Here is an 18,179-nt window from a genome sequence, read left to right on the forward strand (position 1 = left end):
AAAGGATAAATCATGGGTTCATCAGAAACAAATTTATTCTAAGTGATGCTCCATGGAGTTGAAGAATCCCTCCTCCCCAATAAAATAAGCTCAAAGCAATACCAGTGGCTTGCAAAGTTGGGAAGCTGCATTTACAGACATGCAGGCCATCATACTGCTGAAATTCCAGCCTCATAGACTGTTAGTACCGCAATCCACAGTACCACTCTGCGGGAACTGAAGCAGGTCATATGCTACAAACAACCTGGACTCTTGACAGTGGGCATGATTCTTCTGACAATGCCCAACCTCACAGAGCAAGAAAAATAAGGGAAAAAATTTCATTGGGAATACTGGGAACATCCACTGCACAGATATCCAAGTTATCCCTCAATGACTTCCATCTGTTTAGATTGCTTACAACCATCTGGATAAGCTACACTTTGAAGACAATGAGGTGACAATTCTTTGCTGCAGGCTTTCAAGGCTTTGTCGAACATTGGTGGAAAAGTTGAAATTTACAGAAGGAGTATGCTGAAATGTAAAATAAATTTCAAGCTACATCATTTCTCTGTTTCGCAATTTGTTAACAGTGGGGCATTTACTAGGCGAACTTTTTTTATAATAATTTACAATAATATTCTACAAAAAAATTCTAATCCAGATACCTGTTTGTACTCTTCCAGTCAAGTAATTTGGGCATGTTTTATTAAAATCTTGTCCACCTCTGTAGCTGGATGGTCAGCACGACTGAATGCCGTACAGAGAACTCACATTTGATCCCCATACTTCTAGAGATTTTTCCTTGGTGGGAAGACTAGAATGGGGTGCACTCAGCCTCATGATGCCAACTGAGGAACTACTCAACTGAGTAGTGGCGGCTTCTTGTCATGAAAACTGACAATGGCCAAGATAACAGTGTGCTCTCTTTTTGTTCTAAGTTCTACAGAGGCTGCCCTGCTAACTCTCAAAGAATTAGTCTCTCTAGGTCCAAGGATAAATTGGAGACACTGACTTTTCCACAGCTGAAGTATGTTTCCTTGGCTGCAAGGTAATTATTCGAAGCATCTAGAGAATTCTGATATGTCAAATGCGTGTTCTACACTGTGACTCCAATTTTGACACTCTTCTAGCAAGTCAGTTTTCAATCTAATAATGAGCTTGTGGCTACAGAAAAGCCAAAAAGTCAACTGTCTATTCCACACTGGATGTGATAAATCTGTAGAGCTAGGATGCATCTGTAGAGTTTGCAAAAAAAGGGGCGCGTAATGTCAGTTACATACTGTCTGAGTACTACGGCAAGCTATCAAAGTTTTAAAAGCTGTGTCCTTAATATCTGCAATCTTTAAATCTACACATAGGAATAAAAAGACATAAGCAACTAATTATTAGACACCACAAACGTTCTTTACCTGTGCAGCTATGTAGATAAGATCACCAAATGGAAGTTTTCTACCTGGGCCATTACGAAGAAAGTCTAAGAGGCTTCCATTGCACATATATTCCTGTACAATATACACAGGTTCTTCACGAGAACATACTGCATATAAAGCCACAAGACGATCATGCCTAAATTTCTTCATTATAGCAGCTTCTTGCAGAAAAGCACCTGTTGACATTGTTCCTGGGCGCAACGTTTTCACAGCAACTTCAATTGCATTACGCCACTTACCTGAAGAAGAGAAGGATGCATTAAAATAACTTTAAAGCAAATATTAGGAACTTTTTGGTGTCTGATACTTAACTTAAAGAGTGAAAAACAGAGAATTCGTAATTCAGTCACACTCTGAACAGACAACAGCAATGGTTGGTGAACTACCTCAGTTCAGTCTAAGACCTACTCTGTTTTTCAATGACAGTGTTTCTGATACATACACCAAAACTAAAAATCTGGTACAAATGCCATACTACATATCAGAATACTATGTTAAATATTTACACATAAATTAATTGTTGATGTAACCTTGGCTCAATTGTGTACTTTTATTTCTTTTTTTGGGTTACGTTAATTTCAGATTGTGATGCAGTGAGATACCAATAACATATTAGACCTTCTGGTGGCAAACAGACCTGAACTATTTGAAACAGTTAACGCAGAACAGGGAATCGGCGATCATAAAGCGGTTACTGCATCGATAATTTCAGCCGCAAATAGAAATATTATAAACAGTAGGAAGATTTTTCTGTTTTGAAAAAGTGACAAAAAGCAGATTTCAGAGTACCTGACAGCTCAACACAAAAGTTTTGTCTCAAGTACAGATAGTGTTGACGATCAGTGGACAAAGTTCAAAACCATCGTACAATATGTGTTAGATGAGTATGTGCCAAGCAAGATCGTAAGAGATGGAAAAGAGCCACCGTGGTACAACAACCGAGTTAGGAAAATGCTGCGGAAGCAAAGGGAACTTCACAGCAAACATAAACATAGCCAAAGCCTTGCAGGCAAACAAAAATTACGAGAAGCGAAATGTAGTGTGAGGAGGGCTATGCGAGAGGCGTTCAATGAATTCGAAAGTAAAGTTCTATGTACTGACTTGTCAGAAATCCTAAGAAATTTTGGTCTTATGTCAAATTGGTAGGTGGATCAAAACAAAATGTCCAGACACTCTGTGACCAAAATTGCACTGAAACAGAGGATGACAGACTAAAGGCTGAAATACTAAATGTCTTTTTCCAAAGCTGTTTCACAGAGGAAGACTGCACTGTAGTTCCTTCTCTAGATTGTCATACAGATGACAAAATGGTAGATATCGAAATAGACAACAGAGGGATAGAGAAACAATTAAAATTGCTCAAAAGAGGAAAGGCCGCTGGACCTGATGGGATACCAGTTCGATTTTACACAGAGTACGCGAAGGAATTTGCCCCCCTTCTTGCAGCGGTGTACCATAGGTCTCTAGAAGAGCATAGCGTTCCAAAGGATTGGAAAAGGGCACAGGTCATCCCCATTTTCAAGAAGGGACATCGAACAGATGTGCAGAACTATAGACCTATATCTCTAACGTCAATCAGTTGTAGAATTTTGGAACACGTATTACGTTCGAGTATAATGACTTTTCTGGAGACTAGAAATCTGTTCTGTAGGAATCAGCATGGGTTTCGAAAAAGAAATTCGTGTGAAACCCAGCTCGTGCTATTCGACCACGACACTCAGAGGGCCACAGACATGGGTTCACAGGTAGATGCCGTGTTTCTTGACTTCCGCAAGACGTTCGATACAGTTCCCCACAGTCGTTTAATGGACAAAGTAAGAGCATATGGACTATCAGACCAATTGTGTGATTGGATTGAAGAGTTCCTAGATAACAGAACGCAGCATGTCATTCTCAATGGAGAGAAGTCTTCCGAAGTAAGAGTGATTTCAGGTGTGCCGCAGGGGAGTGTCATAGGACCGTTGCTATTCACAATATACATAACTGACCTTGTGGAGGACAACGGAAGTTCACTGAGGCTTTTTGCGGATGATGCTGTGGTATATCGAGAGGTTGTAACATTGTACTGAAATACAGGAGGATCTGCAGCGAATTGACGCATGGAGCAGGGAATGGCAATTGAATCTCAATGTAGACAAGTGTGGAGCAGGGAATGGCAATTGAATCTCAATGTAGACAAGTGTAATGTGCTGCGAATACATAGAAAGATAGATCCCTTATCATTTAGCTACAATATTTCAGGTCAGCAACTGGAAGCAGTTAATTTCATAAATTATCTGGAAGTACGCGTTAGGAGTGATTTAAAATGGAGTGATCATATAAAGTTGATCGTTGGTAAAGCAGATGCCGGACTGATACATTGGAAGAATCCTAAGGAAATCCAATCCGAAAACAAAGGAAGTAGGTTACAGTACGCTTGTTCACCCACTGCTTTAATACTGCTCAGCAGTGTGGGATCCGTACTAGATAGGGTTGATAGAAGAGATAGAGAAGATCCAACGGAGAGCAGCGCGCTTCATTACAGGATCATTTAGTAATCGCGAAAGCGTTACGGAGATGATAGATAAACTCCAGTGGAAGACTCTGCAGGAGAGACGCTCAGTAGCTCGGTACGGGCTTTTGTTGAAGTTTCGAGAACATACCTTCACCGAAGAGTCAAGCAGTATATTGCTCCCTCCTACGTATATCTCGCGAAGAGACCACGAGGATAAAATCAGAGAGATTAGAACCCACACAGAAGCATACAGACAATCCTTCTTTCCACGAACAATACGAGACTGGAATAGAAGGGAGAACCGATAGAGGTACTCAAGGTACCCTCCACCACATACCGTCAGGTGGCTTGCGGAGTATGGATGTAGATGTAGATGTAGATATCTTGTTATCTCAGATTTACCGGATTGGTGAAATTGAAGTCAGAAAAGAATGATACTCGGGTAAGTTTTAGAAAAATGGTAATGGATGGACAACTTGACCACAAATTTATTGATGGAAACATACTGGAGTAGTGTATAGTGTTTCAGGTAACCCTCAAAATAATCTTTTTAATATAATACAGTTTTAAAACAGACTAAAAGCATAGAATAACGTAACCTGGCACGATACAGATTCCTAACCGCATACAGATAGTCTTGAAAATTTCTGCTTGTGAATTTTTCATAGCTATGACAACATCTGTAAAATTTAAAATGAAAAACTTGGGGTGCACTCAGTAACTTTTTGATGGGATTACAACAGAGACAAGTGGTAAATTTCAGGTTTACTTCAGTTTCTCTTTGTGAAAGTCAACTAGTACATGGCTAACGCCTACATATATCTTACAAAAAGACCATGAAGGTAAAAATTAGATTTGAGCTGACATGGAGAATTGCCGGCAATCATTCTTACCATGAAACATTTGTGACAGAAACATGAAAAGGGGATACAGCAATGGTACACAATGTACCCTCTGCCACACCAGACAAGCAAGCGAGTTACTATTGCACTGTCATGCAGTTCTGTGCTACTGAAGTCTCTACATCATTGGGAAATTAGTTTAAAATCAATTGCAAAATTTGTACCAAACAAGCAGACAGATGGAAAAATGAAGTACCCTTCACTACACATCAGACAAAAAGAGCTTATTAATATTCCATTGTCATCCAGTTCTGAGTTATGCTGAAAGTTTCAAGTCTCTAGCTCATCAGGGTAGTTAGTTTAAAACCATTTGCAAAATTTGTACCAAACAGACAGATACACAGACAAGAAAGCACTCTCATAAAATACAGTGAAACCTCACTTCTACACTTTTCAAGGGACTTCAAAAAAAATGGTGTAAAACGTGGGAAATAATGTTTTAAGCTGTAAAAGTTACGTATGATATATGTACATGAAAGGCATCAAAAGACTTGTCAGGGACTTGTTAATTATCTAATGAAGGTTTATCATCTAATAAAAACTGCTGATGTAACTGGAACTGATAATTGTATGGGAAGTAGGAACATTTGATTCAATTTCATATGTCACAATCGATGTTTTTGAAAGCCTGCAGCTGTCATTCGTTATTTAAATAACAAAATACTGCACTAGTTATGTATTTTTTTCATGCTTAGGATGACGCATTTCAAGAAATTTTTCTCGTTGTCAAGTGCAAATATGTAAATAAATATTTTGTGTGTGCTTGAATGTGTGTTATTCTGTGTCTCTTGCACTGGTTATTAGGTACTGTGCCACATCAGTTATGCAGTAAACCACCCACCCACCCACCCACCCACCCACCCACACACACACACACACACACACACACACACACACACACACACACACACAAAAATCACTTACATTGTTTGTTTGTGTAACATCACAAAAAAATACATATACAAATACTGCACTTGAGAATGAGAATAAATTCTAGAAACACGTTTTGCTCAGCATGAATAAAATACCTAACCGGTGCCGTGTTTAAACTAAAAACATTTGAGCAACGCAAATTGAATGATGGTGTCAGCTAGCGCTCCAAGTGGTTATACACCGAAACACGCTAAATATGGTTCGACAAAGGTGTCACGATGATCACAACAATCATGAAACTGCATTTGCACAGTAGAGACATTTTAGAAAAGGTTGCGACTGGTCATGATATCTTTATTTGAATGAACCTAGTTACTCCCCGTCAACCACCACGCCAAGTAGAGCTTGGTAGTGGCGGGAGATACGGAACTAATTGTTCCAACTTTCTCATGTTTACTGGTTCCAATCCGCTGAGTAGAGAGCCCTGGTGTCAAAAAACTTAGCCATGTAGTATTTGTAAACACTACCGGACGGCCAACATCATACAAGCGTCATTTGTTCTCCACAAACATTTTTTCATAGTGCGTAAATGGTGGGAAAATTTTAAATATGTTCACACAAAATCAGGTGCAAATTAACATTGTGAGCATAGGAAATTTGACGGGACCAACAAAAAATGTCATAAACGGCGGCGGGAAAACATTAATTCCGGGAATGTAAAAGCGGGGTTATAATGTATGTCAGATACATAGACAGGAACTTGAACCCAGCTATATTACCTGTGCCTCATTTTGTCACACAATAATTTAGCAGCCACTTAGTAGCTAACATGATAAACATATTTTCAAAATACTCAAAAGACAAGTGATTTTGATCCAAGCTCTGTACTGAAAGTCACAAAAAGTTATAATTCCAATTTGTTTTTCTCAGAGGGGTACATCCAACGATACCACACTTGACCCACAATTCCAAGTCGTGCACGGGTGGTGGGGGGCCAACTTTGAAATCCTGAATCGGAATCCCGGGTTTTTACTTCAGATTATAATCCTATGGCAAAATCAACATACATTTTGTCTGAAGTATTTTCTTTGTTTCACGGCAGATAGCGCTGTAATCAGAGAAATAGAAATGCATACACAATTGCAATTTACGACATGCTACTCAATGGCCCTTGAATATCTAATGGCATTTGGGATCCCACCTCCATGCTGCAAGGGCAGAACAGGCCAGTATTTCACAACTCCTAATTACAAACCCCATTCATAATGTTGTATTCTTCTGACATGTCATAACAGGCAGTATACAATGACCGGATCTATTGTATCATGCACACGTACAACAGATAGCAGCTCTAAACATTGCAACACTTGCACAGTGGTTATTCCCTGCACACATACCTATCATTTGGAGAACAGATGTGCAACAGGACAATGTAGGAGAAATGTTGAGGCTGCTGTTGCTTTGTATGCCAAGCATTTTCCAGAGGAAGCTTGCTCTCATTTGTTATTTTACAAGGCTGTGAATGCCTTTATGTCTGATGGCAGTTTACAGACTGGCAAAAGGAAATGAAGCAAACATGGTACAGGAAAAGCTTTACTAGTGGCAGTGCACCACAACCCATGGATAAGCATCTGGCAATTACATCCATTTCCGGTATGTCCGTAGGTAGTATTCTCACAATACTACATCATCATAAACGTTGTCCTTACCCTGTGTCACTGCATCAAGAACTTCATGGGGCTGATTTCCATAACTGGATAATGTTTTGTGAATGGGCACATCAAAAATGCAAATGATCCCCACGTTCTTTCCTGAAGCCCTATTTTCCGATGAGTCTACATTCACAAACCATGGTAGTGTTAATGGGCATAACATGCATTACTGGAGTGTAGACATTCCCCACTGCTTACAGCAACATGTGATGTGGAATCATGGTGAACAAGCTCATTGGTCCATATTTTATGAATAACAAATTGAACAGATCCAAATATCTAATATTTTTGGATCAGGAACAACTGGTACTACTGCAGGATGTTGCCCTAGAAATTCAACAACATATGTGGTTTCAGCATGACAGTTACCCAGTGCATTATGCAATTGAAGCACGGAAGGTATTAGACCGTGTTCACACTTGTGTGTGGACTGGTAGAGGTTGCTCTATTAATTGGCCCAATAGGTCATCGGTTTTGACATAACTGGATTTCTTTCTGTGGGGATATTTAAAAGATAAGGTACACCAGCAAGTGCCAACAGGCCATGAAGACATGGTCGACCATATCAGAAATGCCAGTGCAAACATTCCCGCCAATATGCTTCTGTCCTGTGTATAGTCATTTGAAAATGGATCACAATGTCCACTGAAGTTGGCAGTACTACGTTTGAACAATTACTCTAATTGGAAAAGTAAAGTAGCATTCCCCTAGAGCCATGGCCAAAGTGCCATGTCGAGTAGTTCCCCGTTCAATATGTCGGAGGAATACAACATTGGAAATGGGGTTTCCAATTAGAAGTTATGAGATAGTGGCCTGTCCTAACATCACAGCACGGAGGTAGGGTCCCAGGGCCATTGAGCAGCCTGTTGTAAATAATGATTGTGTAGTTTTCAAGATATTTCAATGTCTTCACTTAAAATGGGAACCCCTTTATATAACTATAAACATAAAACTGTCTCCTGTTGCAAGGTTATGTTGGCTGATATGAACATGCTATCTCACAAGGACAGATAGAGCAGAGTTACTAACTTCTGTACTGTCAAGTATTCATGTTTAGGGTGGCACCAAAACAGAAGTAACTAAAACTCCTTTCAGGCTATGTGAAACCACACTTTTTTACATGATGTGAGAAACAGAGGACCTAATACCTCTCTTATTTCTGAATTTTCCCCACACTCACAGCAATATAACTAGTGCTGCAACCCTACTGTATCCAGAGTGTCTTTTATGTAACCCTACAGATAAAAGTCACTATGTGTGAGGTCTGGAGACCTGGGAAGCCACCAGCGATTAAGTTCATCTTCCGCTCCTTCTCTTCCAATCCAGTGTCCTGGAATGGTGTCACTCAGGTAACGTCAGATGTACTTAGAGACTTCATAAATTGTTGTATTTGTTTCTGAAACAGAAACTATCTGAGAACATGAATAATTCCATTTACCAAAGCATGGATGATAGTTCAAATGACTCCTGGGATCCAAACAGAGGATTCCACAACCTGGGGTGTTGGCTCCAATGAGAAGCACGAAATTATCTCTGTTGATCTATGCAACATGGCAGACACATACAGACTTCACGATCATTGCTAATGTTATAAAATTTTTACTGCACATACATGCATGTGGATGTCATTTCATCTTATAACACACATAAGGAGCGCAAGTTACAACCTGTGTCTTACCATGCCTTTTTGTCTTCTCCGTACACTTCCCCAGGTAGCGAAAATACAGTCAACATGAATTGCTATAAACTTTTGTGGTAGGCAAGTAAGAAGGCAACAGTATGATGTGTTCTGCACAGAAAGGTGTAATGTATTCTGTACAGAGAGAAATGGCATGTACTTTGCAGCATCACCATTGTGTCCTCTATCTCTGTTCCACATCTCACACTGCAGCCATTATCTACCCTGCTAACTGATGATGTTGCGGTTAAGTGTTACATCAGTCCACTGCTTCTGCTGCTGACTCTACCTACAAAATTTTATACGCTAGTAAAGCGACCGCCGTCACTTATTAACATTATACGTGTCGTGTTTGCTTTATGTCATCCACACTGAACACTACATTGGTTAAGCACCTTCACTATACCTAAACTAACAGTATGATGATGCTATTGGGCAGAGTGTCACATGGTACACTGATGGTTGCCACAGAGTATTGCCCTACAACCTGCCTTATATGGACAACAATATAATAACTGTTCAGCTTTCTGCAAACAAATGGAAACTGCACTACTGCAGGCTCATAAAATATTTCAGTGCAGTGACTCTTTTACATATTCTCTGCATATTTCCTTAAGATTTGATATTTCTTTCATTCAAAATTGGTAAGTACCAAATGCTTTGAACATCTACCCTTCATCCAGACAATTTGCAGTGTACTGTAATCAGTGTTATAGCATAATAAATCATAATCCTTACACATCACTGGTTTCTTGACTTCAAAATCTGAGCATGTCTTCTTTTCTGGTAGGGGCGTTGTCTTGCTATTAATATCAACAATGTCCATGCACTACTGATCATATGCACGTATATAAATGGAGAGTCAATGTTCAGGTTTTATCAGGAACTTTTGCATGCAGTCATGTCATGCATAAATTGTCTGAAGAGTTTGCTTAAGTGATGATGATGCTGGTTTAAAGCGTAACTTCAGTTGGCAGGGTTTACTCAAAGAAAGTTGCACACAATTATTTATGAAATCTGTGAATGAAACAGCACTGAAAATGTTGATCAGAAACTCCCATTGGCGGAAAACGTTACTCTTCAAACAGCTACGAAAAGGCTTCTGTGAACAGTACTAATGTGATAAATTAATTTAGAAACACAATGCAGCAATGCAATTTACCATGAAAGAGGAATAAGCTTATCTGTTAATACAAATATGGTTGAGATGGCCAGTATTAGGAAGTGTGTTATGTGCCAAAAGGTCAATAAATCACAGCAATATCATTTGCACCACCAGTGCTTCAAAGTGACTTTTTTTGTTTATAACTAAGGAACCTTAATATTTGTAAAGTAATAGAGACACGTGCTTCTTGAAGTTTTCCCACATGTTCGGATTGGCAACTTGGTCATGTTCATTTAGCAATGAGGTGCATTCTCCCCGTAAAGCAGCACATTACTTGTGTTTGATAGCTGCAAAAGTTAATACATTAAGAAAGTGTGGGAGCTTTACAGATGACTTACCATGCAAGGACTAATGCTTTTAAATGAAGTGACCAGTGGAAAAATGCTCCTACCAGAGCACAAAAAGGTTAATATGCTTCTGTTTAAAAGACACTGACTGAAAAGTGAGGTGATAGCTGCCTCAGTCTACTTTCCTCAGTACCTTTAAAAATTTTCCCTAAAATTTTGCCATGTCAACATATTCGCACTTTTTTAACACGCAGCTCACCTCTCATTCCCAAAAGCTTCCCTCACTGCAACTCGCTCACATACAATAGTTCTTTGCTGCGAGTTGCTCCCACTTGCCCATTCTCACTCACTCATTAAGCCCAACTCATTGTCATTATCTCTTTGTGTGTCTCTATCATTTTCTCCTGTCACACCCACAATCTCCTTCATTCTATCCTACTGCTGCTGCTGCTACTGTCTCCTCTCGCTGTCAGTCTCCCTCTTGCTCTCTCTTACTGCTAATGTTTCATTCATTCCTTGCAATTGCTGCTGTCACTTTCTCCTTCTTAAGCCTCTCCCACTGCCATTGTCTCCTCCACTCTTTTCCTACCATTGTTCTGTCACTGTTAACTACGTCCCACTGCCACTGTGTCCCTCTCTTTTTCTGACACAGCCACTGACCCACTGACACTATGAATATACTTGCAACTCCCTATGTATCACTCACACAGAGACGCCGAGGACGAGATTAGATTAATTACAGCATGCACATAGGATTTAAGCAAACATTCTACCCACATTCAATATGTGAGTCAAACAGAAAGAAACCCTAATAACTGGTACCGTGTGCCATGCAGTTCACAGTGGTTTGTGCAGTATAAATGTAGATTTAGATGTAGAAGAAGATGTCTCCTTCGCTCTTTCTATACCACAATCACTGTCTACTATCTCCCAGTAATTATTACTTTTCCATCTCTTCCCCACTCCCACTGTCTAAATGTGTGAATACATTGCTAGCCAAAAAATTTTGGGAACATATTTGAAGCTACTGAGGGAAGGTATAAAAATGCAGCCAGAAACCAACTTTTCAGTTAGAGTCTTTTAAACAGGAGCAATTCACCTTCTTTGTACTCTAATAGCAGCATTTTCCCACTCATTCACTTTGTTTCCCTGCTACAGCAGGGCACATCACTCATATGAAAAGAACTTTATGGGTCAGTAAAATTTTGATAGTTCACTTATGTCAAATTGAAGCAACACAAAGTTATATCATTTTACACCTCATACTGGACTTTAAGTACACAAAAATTTTGCACGTGATTCAGTAGAGTAAAAGAGTGTTTCATTGCCAAGGAAATCGTGTGCGAGATGGGGATCTACAGCATCTTGGATTACAGCAGCTGAAGGCAACCAACTCAATGATGCAAAGGAAGTAGCACAGTTTCAGCACCACATCACTGCACAGCAACCAACAGTCACAGAAGGAAATGTAAATGTTGCAAGAATGCCAATGGCACATAGTCTGAATTTGTGGCTCCACACGAAATTTTTGAACTGTATGTCATATGATGAATTCTATATGGAAAAAGTTGTTAGGTTTGTGTTTTGTTCTTTTGACTTTCAAGTGTAAACATGTCATCAGTAAATGAGCAAATACCAGTAAATACCAGTAAATATTTTTCTGGGAGCTTCGCTTGGTAAAGAGTCCACATACAGTAATGCAGGATTCAGAGACCTGAGTTTTGAGGATATAACTAAGGAAGAATTCGTAGACATGCAACTATCAGTGGAATTAATTGCAAGTAAAACTTCAACAGAGATATAAAAATGGTAGGAACCAGAGAGGATCCAACTTAGTAGCAAAACCTAATATCAGTCACCTCCAAATAACAGTCAGCTGGATAAGATAGCACTCCTCAAATTGATAAGGGAAGTCAAGAGAAAGCCGCAAAAGAATCTAAGGAGAATCATGAGAAATTAACAAAGGAATTAAAGTAAATAAAAAAGAGAGCATGAAAGGATTACAGAAGAAATTAAGAGAGGAAATAAAATCAGCATTTAATGAAAGTTGAGAGGAAACTGTGGAGATATTTTTGGAGTGTAGAGAGGGGATCACAAAGGTATTTAAAGAGAGCCTAGAGAAGAAACACACAGTCATATGTAAGGAAATGCATCATGCACATATTCTTCTTCCAGAATGGTCAATGTCAATGGAGCCACAGTTGAAAGCAACACAGGACATACACTTGTTAAATGAAATATCAACTAGGATGTCTGCTGCTGCAATCTTAGATGATGAAATAGTAGCATCTGTACAGATCGTCATAGTACTGAATCAGATACTACCATTCTCAGCACAGTTTCAGACATGTAATCAGCAGATATGGAATGCACTTTGAAGTGGAAAGTTCAAGCAGAAAATGAAAGCTCTTCATACACAGAGTTTCAGATGATGTTCCTGGCTAAATACTGGTATAAAAACACAAAAGATGAGAGTTTAAAATTGATCTGTCACAGCTGGTATGACTATAGATATAACTGAGCATTCTCCACTATTTTGGAAAAGAATTAGAAAGAAATCAGTACATGATGGGCTGCATGAAGAATGCCATGTTTTATGCTGAGTGACAATGCCTACCATGTGAAGTTCATAGTCATCTGATTGGCATGATAACTGAAAATGTAAAGCAGGCATGACAAGTACACACACACAGACTCAAAGAGAAGACAAACAGTGGGAAATGAGAGAAAATGTTGGTTAAGATTATCACTATGAAGGCGCACAAGATAATTATAGCTCACATAATTACAGACAGTACCACAGAAGGAAGTGGAATAACTCCAGAGCATGTGGCAAAAGTTAATCTTATGCTTGCAGACAAGCACAAAACAGAAAAGACAGAGCAAAAGGGGCATGTTCCCACCTGAGCATATACAAATATGTAAATAATATAAAGCTTAAGAAGCAGCATAAGAAAATAATGAAGATGTTGACAACAATGCAATTGAGTACAATGTAGGCTGGCAAGAAGACTGAATGCTGTCAACATTTATGAACAGCAATTTATCTACTGTTTCTTTTAAGGGTATTTTATGTGTATGGCTAGCAGCAATGTATACTGTCTTTTTTGTGAAGAGTGGAAATTTTTTGCTTTATTTGCCACTGTGACACAGAGGTAGTGACTGAGTATGTAGGAGTGTCACATGTTGTGTATGTTTTGATTCTTGTCGTACATACACAATGTAAGCCATACTGTTATTTACAGGTTTGCTATATAAATGAGTCATTGGAGTGGAGGGTTGGGTATGCTGCAGTCCAGCTGAATGCCTTGCCTTGTATGCTACTCAGGACAGCTGTGAAAAAGAAGACATGGGCAGCAGAGCAGTATAGTTGCCCTGTTCACTCTCCATTTCTTCCTGGCAGGCAGCAGATCTTCAACTTTGCCCATACAGCTGACCACCAAACAGAACCTCCTCTGCTTGCAGTGCTGTGATGAATTGCCAACCCTAATGTGCATGTGTGCACACTATCCCTGGCATTCATCAATAGTAGCAAATGTAGGCAGCTGCTACACTCACCTTTGTGTACGTGCTGTGTGGCAAAGAAAAAAGATATGGCAATATACAGTAAAATTTTTCTTCTCTTTGATTAGGAGTATTGAGGCAAATAGTAAATATTCTTGTACTTTGTTTTTCTAGTTTATCCTACTGGTGTCACTTGAGTAAATTGATCTGATTTTCACTTGAGAAAGGATGCTCTATTTTATGTAGTGTCTTAAGGTGATCTACATATCTATCCTTTTATTGTTTCAATGTACTAAGCTACACTTACATGTACAATTGTCAGCAGAGTATAGATTCTTTTTGCATAGGCCGATCCCAGCATTTACAAATACGGGATATTTGAATTATTACAATTGCTGAGCTTATGGAGGTAGAAGTCCTACATCACTGCAGTTTTAGAAAGATTTAGTAATGGTTGGTTGGTTGGTTTGTGGGATTAAAGGGACCAGACTGCGATGGTCATCGGTCCCTTTTTCCAAAAAATTAAAACCGCCCAAAGAGAATAAAAAACGAACAGCAGGAAAGACGTCAGACGACACAGGACGAGAAAGACTCCGACAGAGATCAGACAAAACAAATTAAAACACACAGAGTGTGACGGTGGTTGTCCGACCATAGAGAAAAAAAAGGAAAAGCCAACCACCAAGAACACATTAAAAACTCAGTTTAAAATCAGAGGCTAAAAGCCAGAATCAACACTAAAAAACAAACACTCAGATTAAACTATAAAAACCCCCTGCCCGAATAATTTAGTAATGTTAAGCTGGATAACAGGAAAGGTATGCAATGTTTTTTAATGTTGTTTAAGAGTTGATGATTTCGTAATGACACTTTTTTCATACAACCTATGCCCATAACATCTGTAGATTAGTATGAATATGCCTTTACACTAGTGGAGTATGACTGTACTCATAGACAAAGTTAATGATCTAGATGAGTAATATGGAAAACAGACTCAACTAGACAGCAAGTACATCTGTACAGGGAACTCTGACTTGTTGTTGTTGTTGTTGTTGTTTAGTCTAGACATACAACCAATTTGATTTCCATGTGTCCTATGTCTACTTTCAACTTATAAACACAAAATGTAAACAGACTGTAATTTCTGGTGTATGGACGAGACAACATGAAATGTGCTTGATATTTTTATTGTAATAAAGTATGATGTAGATCTAGATAATGCCACAGGAAGAAGGAACCACTGCTGGGTTATTCGTCAGTATGCTGTTATTTGTTGTCCTGTGGGCCTCGTTATTGGGTCAAAATTTTCTTTGGAATCTCGAGTTTCTTTTTGGATTTTCAAAAAACTTTTTTTCAACATGTTTTGAAAAAAAAAAAAAATACTGCAGAGATGTAAGGAGTACTATTACCATTGGTGTTAGGACATAGTAAATTGTAATCCTTACACATCACTGGTTTCTGGAACTTTCTAAGCTGAGCATGCCTTTTTTTTAGGAGGTGACATTGTCTTGCTATTACCGTCACCAATGCCCAAGCACTACCTGTCAAGCACACATGTGTGAGCGGAGAGTCGTTTGGATTTTGTAAGCAGCAGTCTTATGCTGTTACCTTATGCATAAATGTCTGAAGAGCTGCCTTCAGTGACGACTATGAGTTTGAAAGTATTACGGCTGTTTGTAGGGTAAAAATAATTAATGATTTGGTTTGTTCACAGAAAGGTGCACACAGTTATTTATGAAATCTGATGGTGAAACATCATCATCATTGTTGATCAGTAACTTCTGTTGGCAGAACATATTGCTATATGTCCAATAGCTGCAAAAATTACTATAAAAGAAAGTATGGGAGCTTTAAAGGAGTTAGATTACATTTGTGAGTTCTTCATATATATACATGCTACTAAAAAATATCAAACAAACAGATGCACATTCAATTGAATATTACTGTTATTCCTATTACTTTAAAGATTGTGGTTAGAATTGATGGATTATACTTACCATACCACACTTCTCCAAAGTTACCACGTCCAAGCTTTTTAATAAGCTGGATTTCTGATCGATCAATTTCCCACTGGTCCCTTAAGTCTGGAGATAAATCCCATATTTGAGGTCTTGGTTTAGGACATGGTTTTGCTAACACATGACAAAGACCAAGGGCATTTTCTGCAGAGGACAAAAAAATTGTTAGCAAAGTGATACCAGTGCACAGAAGGGAAAAAAGGCACATATTCAGGACTTATTCATTATCCAAAGGTTACCTACCTACCTCAAATTACTACAGGAATGATTATGGAACATAAAAGACTAAACACAATGTTGTACCAAAGGTAATTGCCACAGAATGGAAAATGGTCACTCCTGAGACAGCACAAAGGCTGAGCATGAGATCTGTTCTATATCCTCCCCACAGCTAACATAATTTCCTCAAACTATTAAGAACTGCTGCTAAGACAGTCTTTGCTGAACCATAAACTACAGATCTAAGTCAAGTTGGAATCTGACAAATGTTGCAGAGCTAAGAATCAGCTCTGTTTCTCACTTTTTTCCACTTAGGAAAACTAAGTGAATTGAGAGCTTCTACAATCAGTTCTTTTACATGCAAAGCCAATTTAACATTTAATCAAAAACATGGCTCAGTAACCCCACTGAATCTGTAAAATTCGCAGGTGTGTAATTCTGTTGCTCCTCACGTGTAGTTAGTGCAAGTAAAATAAAGACGTTTGTTATTCAGAACGTGAGTACAGAGGAACTTATGTCATTGACAGCTAAAGCAATGGATGCTAAATTTAAAATAGAGTACTGCAGAATGTCACTCTACTACTCAAACTCATAAGGTACTGTAGTCCCAAATGTAAATGTAATAATTTCCCATGAGATGACAAAATGTGTAGATTACTGACACCAAAATAAGAAAAGAAGTCTTTAATCAAACAATGGAAAAACCAAGATGGAATGTACAATATTATGAGGAGGAAAGTTGCAACGCCTTATAAACATTTAGCTAAAAATATCAGTTATGAGCTAACAAAAGTTTGAAGTAAACTCCAAAAAAATACATATGTTTTGAATATTAGACTCAACATCTTTAAGATATTCACATTTATATTATGTTATCAATTTTGGCATTATAGAGTGTGGCCAGATACAGTCTGAAAAGCTTGTAAGGGTGCTGCAGGGTAGACTGGTCTAAGAAATAATTGTTAAGTAAAAAAATCAAACATGTTGCATCATTTCCAAGTTAATCAGCATTGAAGTTAGCCAGTCAGGCCACTGCATGTGTAATTCACGCATCCCACCAGATACAATAATTAGTGTCAGTGCACTAGACTATTCAGCCTTTGGCTTGAGTTTGATACCTACTGCTGTCCCATGACCAAATTTTGTATCTTTCTCTTGTTCGGTTTTAGGAAACTGAACGAAGAACACATTTGGTGACATTATCTCTGGGGTGAGGGGGGCTGCCTGAATTTGTGTGCGCAATGGCCCGACTGGCTAACTAATGCTAAATAACTCAGAAACTCTGCAATATACTGATTTTTTTCTTAACAATTATTTCTCAGCACCAGCTACCCCACAACACCCTTACAAGCTTTTCAGAATGTTTGTGACCACCCTATATAACTCTGTTCTCAAAGATCTGTACAGCTGTCCAAATCAAGCAATCATGAAGTACACTGCTCAACTCAAATAGAATACACATAGATGATAATCTGTGCAAACCATTGATCTGTGTGTGTGTGGGGGGGGGGGGGGAGGAGAGAGGGGGGGGGGGGATGGACGCACTTCATGAAATATATACGTTTTGTCCTGCATTGTCCTGTTTGTAATACTAGTCCATGATTAGATCTGCTTTCATACAGCAGTAGGATTCCAAGACCCATCTAGAAGACTTTTCTCAATAGGATTTTGTTTTTATTAACTGTTTATCAAACACGGCCTACTATATACAGTGTCTGAAGATAGTTCAATGTATGGCCAAAACCAGTAATAACTGTTTTAATACTAAAAATGTGATCTTGTCTCGAATATACAAGAAGTGTACACTATTAGAAGTATTAAAACCTCATATTCTCCTTCCTCACCTACATATACATACATACATACATACATACATACATGTCTAGTGCATGATGGAGGGTATCTTGTCACACTA

The 18,179-nt window shown here is 38.7% G+C and overlaps 1 protein-coding gene across 6 annotated transcripts in view; it reads right to left on the bottom strand.

The window, feature by feature from the left end:
* The window catches only part of LOC126253483 (tyrosine-protein kinase Src64B), a 300,293-nt gene that overhangs the window by 59,107 nt on the left and 223,007 nt on the right, over positions 1–18,179 (bottom strand). For all 6 annotated transcript variants that reach the window (XM_049954851.1, XM_049954853.1, XM_049954854.1 and 3 more), the window contains 2 exons: positions 16,025–16,189; positions 1,392–1,651 (listed from right to left, as the gene is read on the bottom strand). In XM_049954851.1, coding sequence (XP_049810808.1) covers positions 1,392–1,651; positions 16,025–16,189 — 425 coding nt within the window. The remainder of the gene's footprint in view (positions 1–1,391; positions 1,652–16,024; positions 16,190–18,179) is intronic.

This window comes from Schistocerca nitens, chromosome 4 (assembly GCF_023898315.1).
Source record: "Schistocerca nitens isolate TAMUIC-IGC-003100 chromosome 4, iqSchNite1.1, whole genome shotgun sequence".
Classification (NCBI taxonomy): Eukaryota; Metazoa; Arthropoda; class Insecta; order Orthoptera; family Acrididae; genus Schistocerca; species Schistocerca nitens.